This window comes from Laetiporus sulphureus, assembly GCF_001632365.1.
Source record: "Laetiporus sulphureus 93-53 unplaced genomic scaffold LAESUscaffold_30, whole genome shotgun sequence".
Classification (NCBI taxonomy): Eukaryota; Fungi; Basidiomycota; class Agaricomycetes; order Polyporales; family Laetiporaceae; genus Laetiporus; species Laetiporus sulphureus.
The window spans coordinates 406,398-422,083 of record NW_024468539.1 but is presented as its reverse complement, the minus strand read 5'-3'; the positions used below and the strand labels follow the sequence as shown (position 1 = coordinate 422,083).

General features: G+C 54.1%; 6 protein-coding genes across 6 annotated transcripts; 4 read left to right on the top strand and 2 right to left on the bottom strand.

The window, feature by feature from the left end:
- The first annotated feature begins 244 nt into the window (after positions 1 to 244).
- Positions 245 to 1,644, top strand: LAESUDRAFT_285768 (uncharacterized protein). The gene is made up of 4 exons (XM_040901836.1): positions 245 to 446; positions 505 to 1,107; positions 1,163 to 1,226; positions 1,281 to 1,644. Exons 1-3 carry the CDS (start codon positions 294 to 296, stop codon positions 1,187 to 1,189), a joined length of 783 nt encoding a protein of 260 aa, XP_040762582.1. The 5' UTR covers positions 245 to 293; the 3' UTR covers positions 1,190 to 1,226; positions 1,281 to 1,644.
- Positions 1,645 to 2,866: 1,222 nt separating this feature from the next.
- On the top strand, positions 2,867 to 5,627 carry LAESUDRAFT_760854 (phenylacetyl-CoA ligase; the record flags this gene model as incomplete). The annotated part of the gene is made up of 20 exons (XM_040912817.1): positions 2,867 to 3,037; positions 3,091 to 3,145; positions 3,225 to 3,239; positions 3,297 to 3,323; positions 3,373 to 3,421; positions 3,477 to 3,511; positions 3,568 to 3,836; positions 3,896 to 4,022; positions 4,072 to 4,086; positions 4,138 to 4,160; positions 4,209 to 4,232; positions 4,291 to 4,370; positions 4,426 to 4,459; positions 4,516 to 4,645; positions 4,693 to 4,724; positions 4,776 to 4,945; positions 4,995 to 5,021; positions 5,081 to 5,150; positions 5,204 to 5,419; positions 5,472 to 5,627. 20 exons carry the CDS (start codon positions 2,867 to 2,869, stop codon positions 5,625 to 5,627), a joined length of 1,725 nt encoding a protein of 574 aa, XP_040762581.1.
- A 280-nt stretch (positions 5,628 to 5,907) lies between these two features.
- LAESUDRAFT_813939 (uncharacterized protein) lies at positions 5,908 to 7,299 on the bottom strand (the record flags this gene model as incomplete). The annotated part of the gene is made up of 4 exons (XM_040914545.1): positions 5,908 to 6,655; positions 6,714 to 6,848; positions 6,896 to 6,976; positions 7,246 to 7,299. The coding sequence occupies 4 exons, from the start codon at positions 7,297 to 7,299 to the stop codon at positions 6,131 to 6,133; spliced, it is 795 nt and encodes a 264-aa protein (XP_040762580.1). The 3' UTR covers positions 5,908 to 6,130.
- On the top strand, positions 7,296 to 10,584 carry LAESUDRAFT_703148 (uncharacterized protein). Its single transcript, XM_040906513.1, has 16 exons — positions 7,296 to 7,779; positions 7,831 to 7,939; positions 7,998 to 8,130; positions 8,303 to 8,358; positions 8,409 to 8,485; positions 8,560 to 8,628; positions 8,694 to 8,886; positions 8,948 to 9,044; positions 9,100 to 9,109; positions 9,161 to 9,378; positions 9,441 to 9,532; positions 9,588 to 9,785; positions 9,848 to 9,981; positions 10,029 to 10,137; positions 10,192 to 10,229; positions 10,289 to 10,584. Exons 1-16 carry the CDS (start codon positions 7,363 to 7,365, stop codon positions 10,457 to 10,459), a joined length of 2,121 nt encoding a protein of 706 aa, XP_040762579.1. The 5' UTR covers positions 7,296 to 7,362; the 3' UTR covers positions 10,460 to 10,584.
- Positions 10,585 to 11,033: 449 nt separating this feature from the next.
- Positions 11,034 to 13,848, bottom strand: LAESUDRAFT_760851 (uncharacterized protein; the record flags this gene model as incomplete). The annotated part of the gene is made up of 13 exons (XM_040912816.1): positions 11,034 to 11,284; positions 11,335 to 11,404; positions 11,455 to 11,713; positions 11,769 to 11,812; positions 11,858 to 11,966; positions 12,027 to 12,227; positions 12,293 to 12,448; positions 12,506 to 12,794; positions 12,849 to 12,917; positions 12,970 to 13,089; positions 13,141 to 13,466; positions 13,522 to 13,644; positions 13,691 to 13,848. 13 exons carry the CDS (start codon positions 13,846 to 13,848, stop codon positions 11,034 to 11,036), a joined length of 2,175 nt encoding a protein of 724 aa, XP_040762578.1.
- Positions 13,849 to 14,614: 766 nt separating this feature from the next.
- Positions 14,615 to 15,591, top strand: LAESUDRAFT_657250 (uncharacterized protein; the record flags this gene model as incomplete). The annotated part of the gene is made up of 4 exons (XM_040904671.1): positions 14,615 to 14,670; positions 14,726 to 14,825; positions 14,875 to 15,087; positions 15,139 to 15,591. 4 exons carry the CDS (start codon positions 14,615 to 14,617, stop codon positions 15,589 to 15,591), a joined length of 822 nt encoding a protein of 273 aa, XP_040762577.1.
- Positions 15,592 to 15,686: the final 95 nt, after the last annotated feature.

The following is a 15,686-nucleotide window of genomic DNA, read 5'->3' as shown; positions in this document are numbered from 1 at the left end:
CGTTAAAAATATTATAAATTCGGGTACTACACGCGTATTGCATTATGGGGCGGCACAATTAGCCTGAAATATTCGCGACAATCTCGATCACTTTGTGTAGACTACACACGTATTGATTTAGCACTGACCAAGGGTATAGCACCGCGGCCACACCAGACGCGTCGCGACTCGCCACAAACGCGTCTTGTCACGATGTCACGCGTATATAACGCGTTTCCGTGACGTCTTCACCTAAGCCACCATACTACCCTTGCAGTCTCTCGCAGTCTCTCACCGGCCATTCTCTCATCTAAATGTCCCATCCATTTAAGTTTAATGATACACGGTGCACAGAGGACTTCTTTGGTTCCCAGGGGCTGCCGAGCGATGAAGTGTCTCCGGGGAGAAACCTTTGCAGCGACGATACACATTGGGATGGAGACACGGAGGGGATGTATCCTGCTCAGGTTGAGTACAAGTTGGTCTGCTATGTTCTGCATGCCTGGATACTCATGTATCATGCAGAATCATGGGATTTCTGAGGCTGTAGCTCGCCCACGACGACATCGTGAACGTAGGCCACCGTACCCACACACTCAATATTTCGAAGATGGGCAGCAAGCAGCAAGCGACGGCGGCTACCGAATGAATACGACGGACAGTGCTATGAATGCAGGCGTAGGAGCCGGTGGATTCAGCCAGACCGACAGCTCGCAGCGCTATGTATACTCCCATGGCCCACCATACGTACCTTCTCACATGGCATCCTATGCAGCGCAAGCCCAGAATACCTCCTCTCAGGCTCAGCATCCCGCAGGCAGTGCCTACGCACGCCGACTCGCTCGCAACCACCCGATGGCAGAAAGAATCGAGCCTGAAGTGAGCTCGTCGCCTGTCGAACCGTTTACGCAGGTGCAGCTGGAGCGCGCCAGGGCATGGGTGCGAGGAACCGTGACGCACTCCGATGCAACGGAGCATGTTATGCAGGAGGAGGTCGTCGGCGAAGCGACATGGTCAGAGGGTTCCGAGGATGCGGACGACGAGTTTGACGAATCTCAAGATGAAGATGACCTTGCGATGCGGCTTCAAAACGTGCACCTGAACGAGCCTGCGATTTACCATGCGATGGTCAGTACCCTAGGTAATAGTTTCGGAATCAGTTGGATAACGAGGCGCCGAACAGACGCCGCTCGGCGGACGCAGGTTTTGAGTGCTTGCTGCATCTATGAAGATATAATTGACCAAGGGTAAGTTTATGCCAGTGCGAATAACGCGCGAGGTACTCACAAGCTAATCAAAAGCAGATCATCAAGAATGAATCGACGGATCTCAACACGCGCCCGTGTGACACGCTCCATGAACGCAATTAGACGAAATCCGCACTTACCAGACGCCCACTCCTACCTCATCTCTTCCCGGCCTCAACCACAACACCCGCAACCGTTATTCCACCATCGGAGGAAGTCATCCGATGTTCCCATTGATCGCTCTATGCCAGACACGACGTGCACGTAACTTGTCCAAGTAAGGGGTGAAGGCAGCAGATCAAGCGTCCTGACAGTTGTAGATGGCGGAGGAGCAGCTACTGTAGTTTTAAAATTCTCTACGACACAAAGGATCTTGTATATCAGCGCCCCCAAAAATTTGACGATGGAATGATTGACCTACAGTAATGGCAGAGCTCGAGCATTCTGTCCATCAGTGACGGAGAATGCGCATATCTGACAGCGCCCTCGACAGCGCAACTTGAAGCTGGCTGCACAAAATGCAAAGGCAGTCGATCTGTGGCACTGCATACATCGCGACGAGCTTGACCCTGGTCGGTGACACGACGCAGGTTACTGCATGCAATCTTGAGATGCGGTCCCAAAGTCAAGAGGTAGGATTAGACGATGGTGGACACGACGGTCCCATTGCAGGCTACGACGTGCCAGACGTCGACAGAACGGTATGAAAGCAGGAGACGCGTTCAGAGAAATTTGCGCGCGATATCAGCGCGATACGTGGCACCCCACGTGGGTCCGCACCGGCCAACGTGCCCGGCCAATCGCAACATCAGTGATACTGATTGGTTTTTGTCGAAAACGCGAGCCGTTTGGTGCAGCGATACCTCCGTTGGTGCTGGTTCTCCGGAAACTTGCAGGCCTATGCTTTCGAATGGCACCCTTTGAGTTATCCCAGTATGGCACGGAGACCGAGCAGGAAGGGTGGCCAGAGAATTTGCTAGCCAGGGATCAGCAAGCAACAGCTTTTGAGAACAGTGCGGCATGACTGGGTTCCCTCCGGAGTGCAGGACCAGGACCTCCTCTAGATCAGATCCTCCCAGAGGCGTGAGGTAGGGTACGAGCGTGACGTTACGCGTTATGACTGACTTGTGACAAGCGCGTTTGATGTGACACGGACGCGAAGACGCGTGGGCGCTCCGAGCAAGTCACTGCTATCCTGGCGACTTGAGCTGTTTGAATCTGTGCCGTAAATTTCGATTGCAAGTCTCTGGCGTGCTCTGTGCTTCGCTTCAAGGACGGGCCCTGTCTTGCGCTCTGATGGTACAATAAATACTTAATTGCTCGCCACAAAGCCTTCATTGACTACAAGGCGACATCAAGTACCATGAAAGCCATTAATCGCCATCCGAAGTGCCCATCGTGTCGCGTCGACTCGCCTTCATCTGACGGCTCGAAACCACATCTGAACATTTCAGATGTGCAGTGGCACGACTAATCAAGCTAGCTACGCCCGGATAGATCGGCTGGATTGAACGCGGGACGCGCTGCTAATTATCTCCATTCGCGCCAACGGAATTAATCCCTTCCCATCTGCCCATGGTACATCCGGTATAACACGGGCACAAGGTACGTACGCAGCCATCGCTAGACCAACGCAGACAATGACCATCTTCGAGTCGCCCGCTCCTGCGCAATTCGTGCCTCCGCTGGACGATGTGACGCTGCCGCAGTTCATTTTGGACGATGTGCAACATAGACTGAGGCCGACAAGGCCGACTGGAACGCCATGTCTTATTGAAGAGGAGATTGGCCGGGAGCTGTTTTTGGAGGAGGTACGTTGCAAGACCAACTGGAGAGTGTCATGCTGATCAGTAGAGTGGTGAAGGTGCGGACACGGACGGATGCGTTTGCGAGGACTTTGAACGCAAAGTGGGGGATAGGTGCGTTCGATCCAGCAATTGCGTTGGTATCCCTGCTGACGTATAGTCGCCCGTTGACCATCCCGTTGGTGCTGAACAGGCAAAGATGATGTCGGTGCGTCCATTCATAGCAGACCCTTTGTATGCACGCGTTAACTTGCAAATCCACCAGTCGCACTCTGTTCACCGAATCATATCGGTATGTTGTGCCGCCACAAGGATGCGAATTTCCCTTACAATCGATACAGACTATCCCATCGCGATTTGGGCGGCGCACAGATTAGGCGCCATTGCTGCGTATGTACTCCATCTTGTGTCTTTTAGTCCAGGTTACCATATGAATCACACGCAGGTTGATAAGCCCTGCCTTGACATCCTCCGAGCTGGGTGAGCCCGCCATAACGCACAAGCATACCAATCACCGATAGCTGACTTTTTGGAAGTCTACCACCTCCAGATCGCACAGCCCTCCTTGCTCATCGCGCATGCAGACAACCTCACCACTGCGCTCGACGCAGCATCCTCTGTCGGCCTCCCGCCCTCCCGCGTGCTTGTCTTTGGCGAGCGTGATGGCCAGTACCAGTCGATGAATGCTCTCATCAGCCATGGCGGCTTGCTGCCGCCGATCGTTGAGTACACGATGGCCCCAGGGGAGGCGAGGGAGAAGATCGCCGTGCTGTGCTTCTCGTCCGGGACCACAGGCAAGCCGAAGGTCGGTCCTGTATGTCAAACGAGGTATCGCGGATTGTGGTTGACGAGTGGCTTGGATAGGCGGTGGCAGTGTCTCATTACAATATCATCTGCAATGTAATGCAGTGCGCGACTCACCTCCGCTTGGGCGACAACTCTATACCTTGGGACGAGCAGAGGTTCCGGCCAGGGGACAAGTGTGCTGCCGGTGCGTACGTCTAAGTTCACATTGCGGGATATGCTGAGACCTTTTCCAGTGCTCCCGTTGTACCGTGCGTGTCGCTGTGAAAAATGCTGCAGGCAGGTGCTGATATTGTACTCAGACATCTACGGTATAGTCTCTAATGTACGTAAAGCAGTCATTTAAGCTTCGACGTCGCTGACTCTTTCGAAGCTACATTTCTGTCTCTACTCTGGGGTACGTTTTGCCCGTCAGCTATCGAAAGTAGATTCAGAATATATCTACTTGTGCGTAGATGTCCGTCGTCATCGTCCAGAAATACAGCCACGAGGGCCTGCTGAGGAGCATCGAGCGTCTCCGTATCACACATCTATTGTGAGCGGCTATTCGCCTCCTCTGTCCGTCCCTGACTCACAATTATCTCCCTCAGCCTCGTTCCTCCACAGGTCCTTCTATTCTGCAAGGTTCGTCATGAACAAACATCAAGCTGGAATAACCCAGAGCTGATCGGCTTTCACAGAGCCCGGCCACAAAGAAGTACGACCTCTCTAGCGTGCGCTTCTGCATCGTCGCCGCGGCGCCGCTGACTGCGGAGTTGACGGCGCAGTTTCTGGAGGTGTTTCCGGACATCCAGCTCGGCCAGGGCTACGGTACGTATCTTGTCACAATGATTCTCGATGTGTCTCACGCAGTGCAGGTCTGACGGAGACATGTGCGGCGGTGACGTTGGTGCGTATGTCGCTCGGTGACCACCTGTACTGTACTGACGTATGTATGCAGTGGCCCATATCTCAGAAGGTCGGCACGCCAGGGAGCGCAGGCCAGCTCATCTCTGGTACGCAGGCGAAGGTTGTGAAGTCAGATGGTAGCCTTGCGGGCGTCGGGGAACCTGGCGAGCTGTACGTCAAGGGCGGGCAGGTCGTCCTTGGGTACTATCGCAATGAAGAAGCGTAAGTGCTTTGGCGGAACCCCATACGGGCTGTGGCTGATTCGTGGCAGTACGAAGGAGGCGTTCTCCCCGGATGGGTGAGGGTCCTCATTTTGCCGCACATCGACGATGTCCGCTGATCCCCTCTGCGAATCAGATGGTTCCGGACCGGCGATGAGGTGGTCTTCAAGGAGAACGGCGATGTCTTCATCACGGATCGCATTAAGGTGCGCCCATCCCGCGTTGCCCTGCTCGTCACACCTGACGCGCGAGATTGTAGGAGCTGATCAAGGTGAAGGGGTTCCAGGTCGCGCCGGCGGAGCTGGAGGGCCACCTGCTCGGGCACGCACACGTTGCGGACGTGGGCGTGATCGGCGTGCCGGACGCGTTCGCGGGGGAGCTCCCGCTTGCATTCGTCGTGCTGCAGCCCAAGATCGCGGCAAGGGTGCAGGCGGATGCGGCCTTCGCCACGGAAGTACAGGCGAGTATATTCAAGGTACGCTAAGAGCTCCCTCTGCGGTGAATGTTGCTGAATTGGGTGGGTGAAGCACGTCGCGGATGCGAAGACGCATTACAAGTGGCTCGCGGGTGGGATCGTGTTCATTGAGGCGATTCCGAAGAACCCGAGCGGGAAGATTTTGCGGAGGATGTTGAGGGAGCGGGCGAAGGCGCTGCGTGTGCCTGCGGTTCGTGCACGTCTTTAGATCGTGCGAGGTGCATGTTGCTGGGGCATATACGTTTCCGTTCGGATTAGATCGTTTTCGTACCTATATATTGGTCAGACCGGATGTACGATTCTATTCTTGATCATTACCAACTTGACACCTGCGGACCTACATGTCCCCATAAGCCGTCGTCCACAGCTCATTTAGCGTTTGAGGGACGATGACATACAATAATATAGCTTGCTGATAACAGGCGAATTGGCTAGCTTGTGGACTTGCAGTGGGCGTCTGCCGCATCCCTCCCATCGACAGCATTGGCGTCTTTTAACAGCTCACCGGCCTGTGGGCCTTTTGGTATATCCCGTTCCGTTACAACTTGCTACCGCTATTTTGCCGTGTCTATGAGGCATTAAACGGCTGTTTAGCATTACCAGCGTCTCTCCATATAGGAGACAGCTGTCAATGATAGCCTGCAAGTGTCGAGTTCCACATCCAGTGAGTGGTGACATGAAATTGCTTCGTTTTGGTGACATTTATCCGCCCTATGACCTGCGGAAACTATTCCAAGCTCGCAGCCAGAGTGCCTCCTCCTTCAACGGAACCTCCTGCGGGATATTCCTCATGAACCGCTGCACGTTCTGCACACCCGGCACAATCCCGTCCCCGCTGACCCACCACCGCTCGACCGCCTTCAGCATCCTCCTCTCGACTACGCGAAAAATAGGACTGTCACGCTCCCATACGCCGTCCGTCCACACCGTCAGCGGACCCACACGTTGCATTACGGTCTCCGAGACGCCCGCCTGGCGCACGCCCTGCTCGCTTGCCAACGTGTCGCGCTCCTTGCTCGCGTGCGGGGGACGCTGCGCGGGCCGCTGACGCGCCATGCGGTTCGCCATGATGACGTCGGTTAGGAGACGGTCGCCGACGACGATGAGCTGCTCGTCGGGCACAGGCGTGGGGAGCGAGCTGAAGTAGGCGCGGATGGCGGCGATGCATGAGTAGGACGGCTTGTAGGCGAGATGTCGCAGGACGGGCGCGTTGAGGTGGTAAGAGACGGACTCTGCCTGTGGGTCGGGTCGTGGGCATCGCGATAATTAGATGAGGGGAGAATGGTAGACGTACCTCGATCTCGCCGCCGTCGAGTCGCGAACCTGCGGAGTTGCTGACGATCAAGACATTATCCCTCCCGAATGTCTGTTTGCACTCCTCCCATGCTTCCTTGAGTTCGGGCACAAGGGTATCTTGGTGTGGTAGAGTCTGCTGGAGATGAGAAAGGCACGAGAGATTGCTCCACGGAAACGCACCAGGCAGTTGTCCTTGTCAAACACCGCTCCTCGGTATCCTGCACGGTAGAGCTCAGGGAAGTCGAGCTGGCGAATGTCTTTCTACACATTGCAGGCGCATAAGCTCCTTCACAAACTGAAACCGGCTTTCTTCTGACCTTTTATCACGAGCTGCGGGACGATGAGCCTTGGATATATCAGAAGTTGGAATGGGGCGAGGATGCCTGGTATATTCAATGGCATATTCTCCCCAAATGCCTATGACCAGCTGCTGGTACAGAATGCTGTTTTTGTGGCGACGTCGGTGAGGAGCGAGGGAGCGGCAGGAGCCCAGTGGCCTACCCAAATACGTACTGTGTCACGTGACTTACCTCAGCGTCGTCCGAAAGCTGAAGCCCGAGACCGAGAATTATAGCTTGCCGCATACGAGGATACCACTCTGCTTGCATTCCATCGGCTGGTCATAGGAAGGTGGTTTCTATACCTCTATGCTCGGTCTCCTCAGGACGAGGGTGACGGTATGCGCCGTCAGACCTTCGTTGACGAGGCCAATACCGACATGGCATCAATTCCGCCTCCGAGCACAAGTGCACTCGCATCGGCGACTCGCTACTGACTCACCATCCACACCACCACCATCAAATCTCCCTCCTATACCATCTGCAAAGCCCGTTGCAACAGAACCGCCAACCCCGAAGCCGTCTGTCATCTCCAAAATCCTCCCACCCTCGCTTGCAAAGACACAGAAGGCCACCTCATCCTTCCGCAAGATCGCTGCGCTCGCGAGGCCCGAGGCAAAGCCTCTGACGATCTCCGTAGGGCTGCTGGTCATCTCGTCCACTGTGTCTATGAGCATCCCCTTCACGATCGGGAAGCTGATCGACTTCTTCACGTCCTCTCAGCCGGTGCGTGGTCAATAACTCGATCAATATTCGGAATATATATCAGCACTACAGCAAATTCCTCTGGGACTCAGTCTGGGTCAAGCGTCGGTATTGTTGCTTTTGCTGTTTACGGTTGGAGCGGCTGCGAACGCAGGTCGCGCCATGCTCATGCGAATATCAGGTACGTCCGGGAGTTCGCGTGCAGTGTGCGGTGTAAGACGTGTCAATCGTGCACATAGGTCAACGGATCGTCGCTCGTCTGCGTGAGCGTATGTATGTTGCTTCCTTGAAACAGGAAGTCGAGTATGTGGAGCGCGGCGAGGGCGACGTTCTAAGCCGGCTCAGTGTGGACTCGAGTATTGTCGGTGAAAGGTGCGTTACCATTATTGCCGTATCAGACCGTCTTGTACATGCCAGACAATGCGCATATACTCATCTTGTCCAAAAAAAACTTGCATCTCGTTGTGTATGAACGCATGCTCGTCGTGCTTCTTATCCCTTGCCCTCACACTCACCGCAGAAAGCGGCTGAACTCATAACTTAGCCTGACGCAGAACCTCTCGGATGGCCTTCGCTCGGTGATCATGTCCTCAGCCGGATGTATGTCCTCCCGCTTTACGCATCACAGATTCACTACTGAAGGACTGCAGTGGGTGCGATGTTCTACATCTCGCCACAGCTGACGCTGCTCATGCTCACAATCGTCCCTCCCGTCTCGCTCGGTGTCGTAAGTACAGCTCTCGCGCTTTTGAACCAATCGGAGGAAGTGGGTTGGCTCATGTGAGCCTCGTTGCGGCGTAGGTGTTCTACGGAAGATACATCAAGAAGCTGTCGACCAGGACACAGGAGGCACTTGGCGAGATGACGAAGGTATGTGAATGCAAGCTGCATGCATCCCGCAAACATTGACGCGTCCCTCATTTGCACACCTACAGGTCGCCCAAGAGTCGCTTTCCGCCCTACGGACCGTGCAAGCTTTCAACGCTGTCCCGCAAGAGCATGAAAAGTTTCACACACGGGTAGACAAGGTCCTCGCGCTCGCGCGCAAAGAGGCGATTGCGAGCGGGATCTTCTTTGGCAGCACAGGCTGGAGCGGGAACGTCACGCTGCTGGGGTTGCTTGCATACGGTCAGTGTATAGGCACGCAGCTAGCACCATTAGCGCATTTGTAACCTGCTGTTGGCAACAGGTGGCACCCTGGTCTCTCAGGGAACGATATCGGTCGGGGACCTGACCAGCTTGCTACTATACACGGTCTACGTCGGGAGTGGTCTGCAGATGCTAACGTAACCAGTCCTCATTCCCTCCATACAACTCCGCACTGATGTACACCATCCCCAGGTCCTTCTTCGTATGTACCTTCATCCGAGCCCGCCTCCGCTGAAGCTCATGCATCACGTAGGCTTCCATCATGCGTGGCGTCGGCGCCGGCGAGCGCATCTTCGAGCTGCTCGACCGCGCGCCTGCGATCCCGCCTGACGTCGGGCTTGACGTCGACCCGGCGCGGCGTGGGCCCGTGCGCTTCGAAGGCATCTCGTTTCAGTATCCGACCCGGCCGGGCGTGCAGATCCTCAAGGACCTAGACCTAGAGATATCGGTCGGGGAGAGCGTTGCGATCGTGTGAGTGCGCGATGTTGACTGCTGACTCATGGTGAGATGAATCTGTGCCTGTGATGCCCTAGCGGCCGGAGCGGGAGCGGAAAGTCGTCGATCAACGCGCTGCTCATGCGATACTACGATCCGGTGAAGGGCAAAGTGACGTTTGACGGACAAGGTGCGCCGCTTGCTAATGGATCTGCGGGCAGCTCCTGACGGACGATATCGGGTAGACATCCGGGAGTTCAAACCCTCGTCGTGGCGAAGCATAATCGGCGTGGTGCCGCAGGATCCTGTGCTCTTCACAGGTACCATCGCTTCAAACATTGCTTACGGCAACGACACAGCCACGCGCGAGCAGATCGAGGCTGCGGCGCGCGAAGCTAACTGCGAGTTCGTATGGGGCATGCCGGATGGGTTCGACACCGAGAGTGCGTGATCCCGCCATCTACTTTGTCAACCACTGATATGCTCAATGTTGAACATACGGCAGTTGGCCGCCTGAGCCTCAGTGGCGGCCAGCGGCAGCGGCTGGCGATCGCACGGGCCCTGCTGAAGAAACCCGCGATCCTCGCACTGGACGAGGCGACGAGCTCGCTGGACGCAACGTCCGAGCATCGGGAAAGTGTCCTTCGTACTGCGCAAAGTTTAGCGATTCTGATGACACATTGCAGGTCAACGATGCGATTGATAAGATCCTCCGCTCAAGACAAACGACGTGCCTGATTGTTGCGCACCGGCTGTCGACTATCGCGCGCGCGGAGAAAATTGTGGTCCTCGAAGGTACGTGCGCGGTGCTTCGTACCGCGATGAGTGATGGCTGACGCGACGCTGCAGAGGGCCATGTCACGGAGATGGGCACGTACCGACAGCTGGTCAGTGCTTCTACGGCGTTGCAGTCTCTCGTAACTGACTGGGCATGACGTGCACACAGATCAACAACCCGGACTCACGGTTTCGCGTTTTGATGGCCGCCCAACTGAATGCTGCAGCTGGGGAATCGCCGGTGGCCCAGACCGAGGAAGCGGCAGAGGAGCACGAAGAGGACGAAGAAGAGGTTCGAGATGTCTCAGAGCCGCGGTCTCAGCCGTCCGCCCAGCTGTGAGCGCGAGGATGCCTACGTTGCGTGGACACTGACATGAAGCTCACGGAAGATGTATTCTATGGCCATCGAGTAATGCTGTATCTAGAATCTCAAGCAGAGTTCCGTGTACAGGTCCTGAAGCGCGACGGCAGTGATATATTCTAACGAGACAACGAACGGGTAATGGTCAGGCAGCTTTCTCGTGATGGCCCTGTGGAACATGCATCAGATCGGCCCCCCCCCTCACAGTCTTCTTCGCGGGTTCCTTGCGCATATTATTATGGAACTAATCGCTCTGGCGAGGCCCTTATGAGATATGGCTAGGGTACTCCGACTGTTATTACAATAGCAGCCACGTTCTAATGATTACCCAGACGACCGCGGCTAGCAGACACGGCGGCGGCAGAGCCAGACTTCAAGCTCAAGCTCAAGCTTGATACCGCCCTGCGACACGAGCAGGCAATTCAAAGCTCGAAGACGCGGAGTTGCAGACCGACGGTCGCGACTCCATGATTTCAGATGACGCAAGCAAGGATCGGGGATAGATACAACCTATATTCCAAACCAACTTCGCGCTTCCTATACACGCTGAAACTCACAGCCAAAGCTCCACCAACTCTTTATTCGCCGAATTGAGCCGTTCCCACCGCTTTCGTAGCTCCTGCCTGCGCATCACGACGCTATGTGGTTCTTGCAGGTATTCTTTGCACCGTCGCGTGCCCTCTGGACCCGTGATGCCGAGCTCTTTGAGCAAAATGCTTTCTAGTCGGCCGTCACGATCCAATCCGAGGACGAGCTCGTGATCGATTGCCATCGGGACGTAGTCCACGAAGCGCTTGTATGCCACTGTCGTCCAGGTGAGACCACGTAGGTATTGAAGAAGAGTAGAAACGCACCCTGAAAGTAGGCGTGCACGGACGCCATGATGTTCAGCGCCGGGTCATAAGGGTCAGGTGGAAGCAGCATCTGACAAACTGTTGACTTGATGCCGTGTATACCAAGATCATTTAACCGACCAAATGCGTGTCATTCGTAAAACTTGTTGTGTCACTTGGGCTCTCTTTATTATTTTCTTTGTATGCCTGTAGTTTGGAAACGAGAGGCCCATTACTGTCTATCTCGCGGTATTCTCTGTAGTGGGCGAGAAATTTGTCTCTATAATCCGAGTAATAACGCCCGTTCAGCGTGGCGGGCTGCTGTTCCAGTGCGAGCAACCACATAATCTTGTCAATCGTACATTCGCAACATTTCTTAATGTGGTCATTCACGACATCGCTGTAACTCGGTTATTCTCAAGCAATCGATAGCAAATAAAATAAAATAAACTGACGTGACGTGCTGCTGCAGACCGCCCTGCGAGAACTTGCTGAAGTGCTGCTAGATCAGTTTCTCGGTATATTGTGTCAATTCCTTTTCAACGGAATCAAAGAGGTTCCTCGTCGGCATGTTCCATTTCGCGGTGACGGCATTGATATGTTCTAATGAGACAACGAACGGGTAATGGTCAGGCAGCTCTCTCGTGATGGCTCTGTGGAACATACATCAGATCAGCCCCTGCGCAGTCGATCTAAATACTTGAGATATGCACTGTTGGGCGCGATGCATCACCTGATCGATGTATATTGCGTTCTTAGCGTCGCTCGGTGGCCCCTCGTTGGGCTCCTCATTTGATAGAAAGTCAGGTTGGAGGTAAGGCGTCCGCGATCCCGGTTTGCTGTTCAGAACGGAGACTGCTGATTGATCGGTGTCCCCAGAGCTTTCGTATGGTCTGAAATCCGGAGCGGTTGCTCTGATAGCTTTCTTGAACTGACCCTTCAATGGTCTGATGATTTGAAGAAGGCCTGTCTCTCCGACATGCCTCGCATATGCAGAGAGAGTTCGCGCGCAAAGTCAGATATCAGGCGCAGGACTTCCGCAAGCGAGTCATTCGAAGGTGGGCTTGGTAGTTGGCGCAAGGCATCCTCGGTATTTTGCAAAAGCCTCTGCAGCTCATGCTGCAATTCTGGGAGTCTTTTCCATGTATGTCAGCCTCGCATGCGATGCTTGGTAAGAACACATAGACACTACCGCTTCGCAATGAGATCGGAAAGAATAGTGCTCAGGCAGTCTGTCAAGTTACTCGTGCCTAGACGTTGCAGATACTCGGTGTCCAGGTCAGACCAAGGTTGGGTGGTTAGGAAATAGTCGCGTTCTTGCTGACGCGCCTCAGCCCAGGTGACGCCATTGGTGAGAGCCCGCGAATCCGGCTGTTTCACGGTAAACCAACCATTGTCTAGAACCTCGTACTCATTCTTGATGAATCGCATCCATCGGCCTTCCTCGCCAAGAGGAATCCCGTCGGGCTTTGTTAAAACCCCTATAGGCGAACGATCATCACTTATGCACATACAGAGGCGACTCAGCCACTCACCGATGATACGCCTGCCATCCGGGTCGTGTATCTTCGCCAAGTGGTGAGCATCTTGTTTCTCGAAGTCCACTAGAAAGAAGCGTCATCAGAATAAGCAATTGTATCGAAATGACTCGCGTACTTTCGCATGCGACAGTCAGAAGGATTATGCAGCTCTGTTTCGATATGTATGTAGTGACCAGATTCTTCACCAGGGCTATATCTGTCACACTGCTGCCCTTTCCAACACTGGAAATGAGTCCTATGATTGCAGTCTGAGAATGTGAAGATATTGACGATGCGATGACAGTACCTGGGAGGTCGCAGAACGACAGATCGGCGACGTCGTGGCCGCTGATCTGCAGTGATACGCAGTTCATTGAGAAAGACAGTTCACCATGTTGTGGGCCATTGCAAAAACCCAGTGAGAACGTTTTGGCGTCCATGCTAGGATTCAAGACAGCACGCTGTGCACGCCTGATTCTCTCCTCGACCTGAGCCTTGTCATAAATGGGATCGCCAAATTGCTCGTTTCGAGCTTGACCAAGGGGCTGGCCAAGCTCATCGGTGATGAAACGTAGAGATACAATGCATCGCCATGGCTCAGCGGAATATGAAAGCTTGCACTCTATCGGGCATCTGGAAACCAGCCCAAGGCGTCAACGTCAATATAGAGTCATTTAAATCGAGCTACCTAGTGCAGATGCCGTTCGCCCTGGGCAGAGTGATGCCAGAGATCGATTCGATGAGCGAGGACTTGCCGACGCTCTGCGAACCGATAACGGCGATCATAGGCAAGTCGATATCCCGCTGGACACTGCAATTTATGCACTGATTAGTTCACATAACGAGGCTGAACATACCAACGACTGTACCCAATGCTGTGGAGACGGTTTATAAGATCCAGCATCTTTCGTCGCCCAGATGACAAGACGGGATCAGATAATCCAATTCCACTCGGGGGAGTAGCAATATCGTTCGAAACGTCTCCTTTCGTGGGCACCGTAGTAGCGATGGACATTCAACGGCGGGAGGATGTAAACTGCGGAGCAGTTATCGCTAAAGGTGTCGCATTATATGATGTCTGGAGTGAAAGCGATAAGAGATTGTTGCGCAGCCAAGCTGCGCCTTTGCGAATTACAAGACCAGTTGGAAGAATGGCCATATGAAAGAGCAACGCAACGAGGCCAGTGAAATTTAGCCGTAGGTATATAAGGTGACATGTGACGGCGCCCTTCGCCGAGCTCCCCGCAAGGAAAGGATCAACCTTCGAAGGCGCTCGAGCGCCACCCCCAGCTTTTAGCGTATAGCGTATTCGGAGGCTCGCCACGTCTATGGTGCGTGCCACCTATTAGTCATCGAGATTATAACTCCAAGTTATGGGCCAAGGAGAACGGTGGGAGCGCTTGTCTATTCCACCAAAATGCTCGTAAGAGATGACAGAGTGACATACGAGCCGACGCATGACGTCCGATGAGGATTATGTTCCGCTGGACCAAATACTGGATTGAATGAAGACCGTAGAGACACAATTATACGCAGCAGCGGGGGGCGTCAAAAGCAGTCCTTTGTGGTGGCGAATTGTTGATGATTATGTACCAAAGGCCTTGGATTGTAACACTCGCAAACAAACACTTTGTGGCGTCTGAGTCAAGGCCTCTCCCTCCCGCAGTCGCAGGCTTGCAGTCTATGCGCAACGTCTAGCGCCATCTTGTGGCGCTTCCCCGTCTAACTTGACAATTTGTTATCAAAAAATCTCCTGCCGGCTGCTGGCTCGAGGTTTCCGTATGGATCCTTTCGAAGTCAGGCTGCAGTTTCTCTCACTTTTGAGAAAGCTGAATGCGTCAGTACAGCCTTGCTTGATATATGCATCAGATCCTCAATGACTCACGATGCAGCTCTCAACAGTCCATTCAAAAGGTTGTCGGATATGCATTGAAGTACTTTTCTGGCTGTGGAGAGGACCTCTGGGATTGCATCGTCGAGGAATGCCAGAAGGTAACGTGCCGTTTCTCCTGGTCTATGTTAACATCTCAACGCATTTAAGGGGTCCATAAACAATCGTATAAACATATTGTATCTTCTCGACTCGCTGTGTGAAAGCTCGCTTCTCGCGAAGTCGCACTCAGGGTCGACGGGCCAGGACGGGAGCCAGAACTCATTTTACCTCGACTATATTTCTCGTGATTTGGGCAAAATTGTCGACTACGTCGTCCCGGAGGGTAGACAAGGTCTTCCGAATCTCATGAGCACCAAGCAGGTATGTTAACCGCGCCACATTCCACAAGTTTGCGCTAACGGAGTTCGCTAGATCCTCGAGAGCTGGCGTACAAAACGTGTGCTCGATCCGCAAAAGGTTGATGACGTGATGGCAACGCTCGACTCACGGCGCACGTCCCTCGAACAGGAACAACAGACCCACTCCCACGCTCATCCCGACCCATCCAACCGTGCGGCCCCGCTTCCACGCGCCGAGGTCTTCAAGCGGATAGAGGAGGACAGAGAGCGGCACAAGCGCCTACGAGAGCGCCGCTGGGTCCAGCCCGTCGCGCATAATCCTCAAACACTCTTGCCACCACCACTCGCATCTTTTCTCCCCCTTGAAGATGAAGACCAATTGACGCTAGACATTGAGTTCGAGAACGACTGGGAGACGACGAGCGACTGGAACGAGGATGACGATGAGGCGGCAATTGAGGAGAACGAACTGTGTTTTCCTCCGACACCCGCAGGAGACGAAGAGCAGACCATGGACCTTTCTTGATCCGCACAATGTACGCCGCTGCATTGCGCTTTGTGCTTCTTGGCTTTGTAAATGATGCTATTTTCCATGTCCCGGTTATGAAGTAGATTGTACAC

What these genes read in the sequence shown, in the direction of transcription:
- LAESUDRAFT_285768 (XM_040901836.1), top strand. Translation starts at nt 294, where the DNA reads ATGTCCCATCCATTTAAGTTTAATGATACACGGTGCACAGAGGACTTC. An exon ending in AGGGGATGTATCCTGCTCAG is followed by an intron (nt 447 to 504) that starts GTTGAGTACAAG and finishes TGTATCATGCAG; the next exon opens with AATCATGGGATTTCTGAGGC. An exon ending in CTGCGATTTACCATGCGATG is followed by an intron (nt 1,108 to 1,162) that starts GTCAGTACCCTA and finishes GGCGCCGAACAG; the next exon opens with ACGCCGCTCGGCGGACGCAG.
- LAESUDRAFT_703148 (XM_040906513.1), top strand. Translation starts at nt 7,363, where the DNA reads ATGCTCGGTCTCCTCAGGACGAGGGTGACGGTATGCGCCGTCAGACCT. An exon ending in CACTTGGCGAGATGACGAAG is followed by an intron (nt 8,629 to 8,693) that starts GTATGTGAATGC and finishes GCACACCTACAG; the next exon opens with GTCGCCCAAGAGTCGCTTTC. An exon ending in AGTGACGTTTGACGGACAAG is followed by an intron (nt 9,533 to 9,587) that starts GTGCGCCGCTTG and finishes GATATCGGGTAG; the next exon opens with ACATCCGGGAGTTCAAACCC.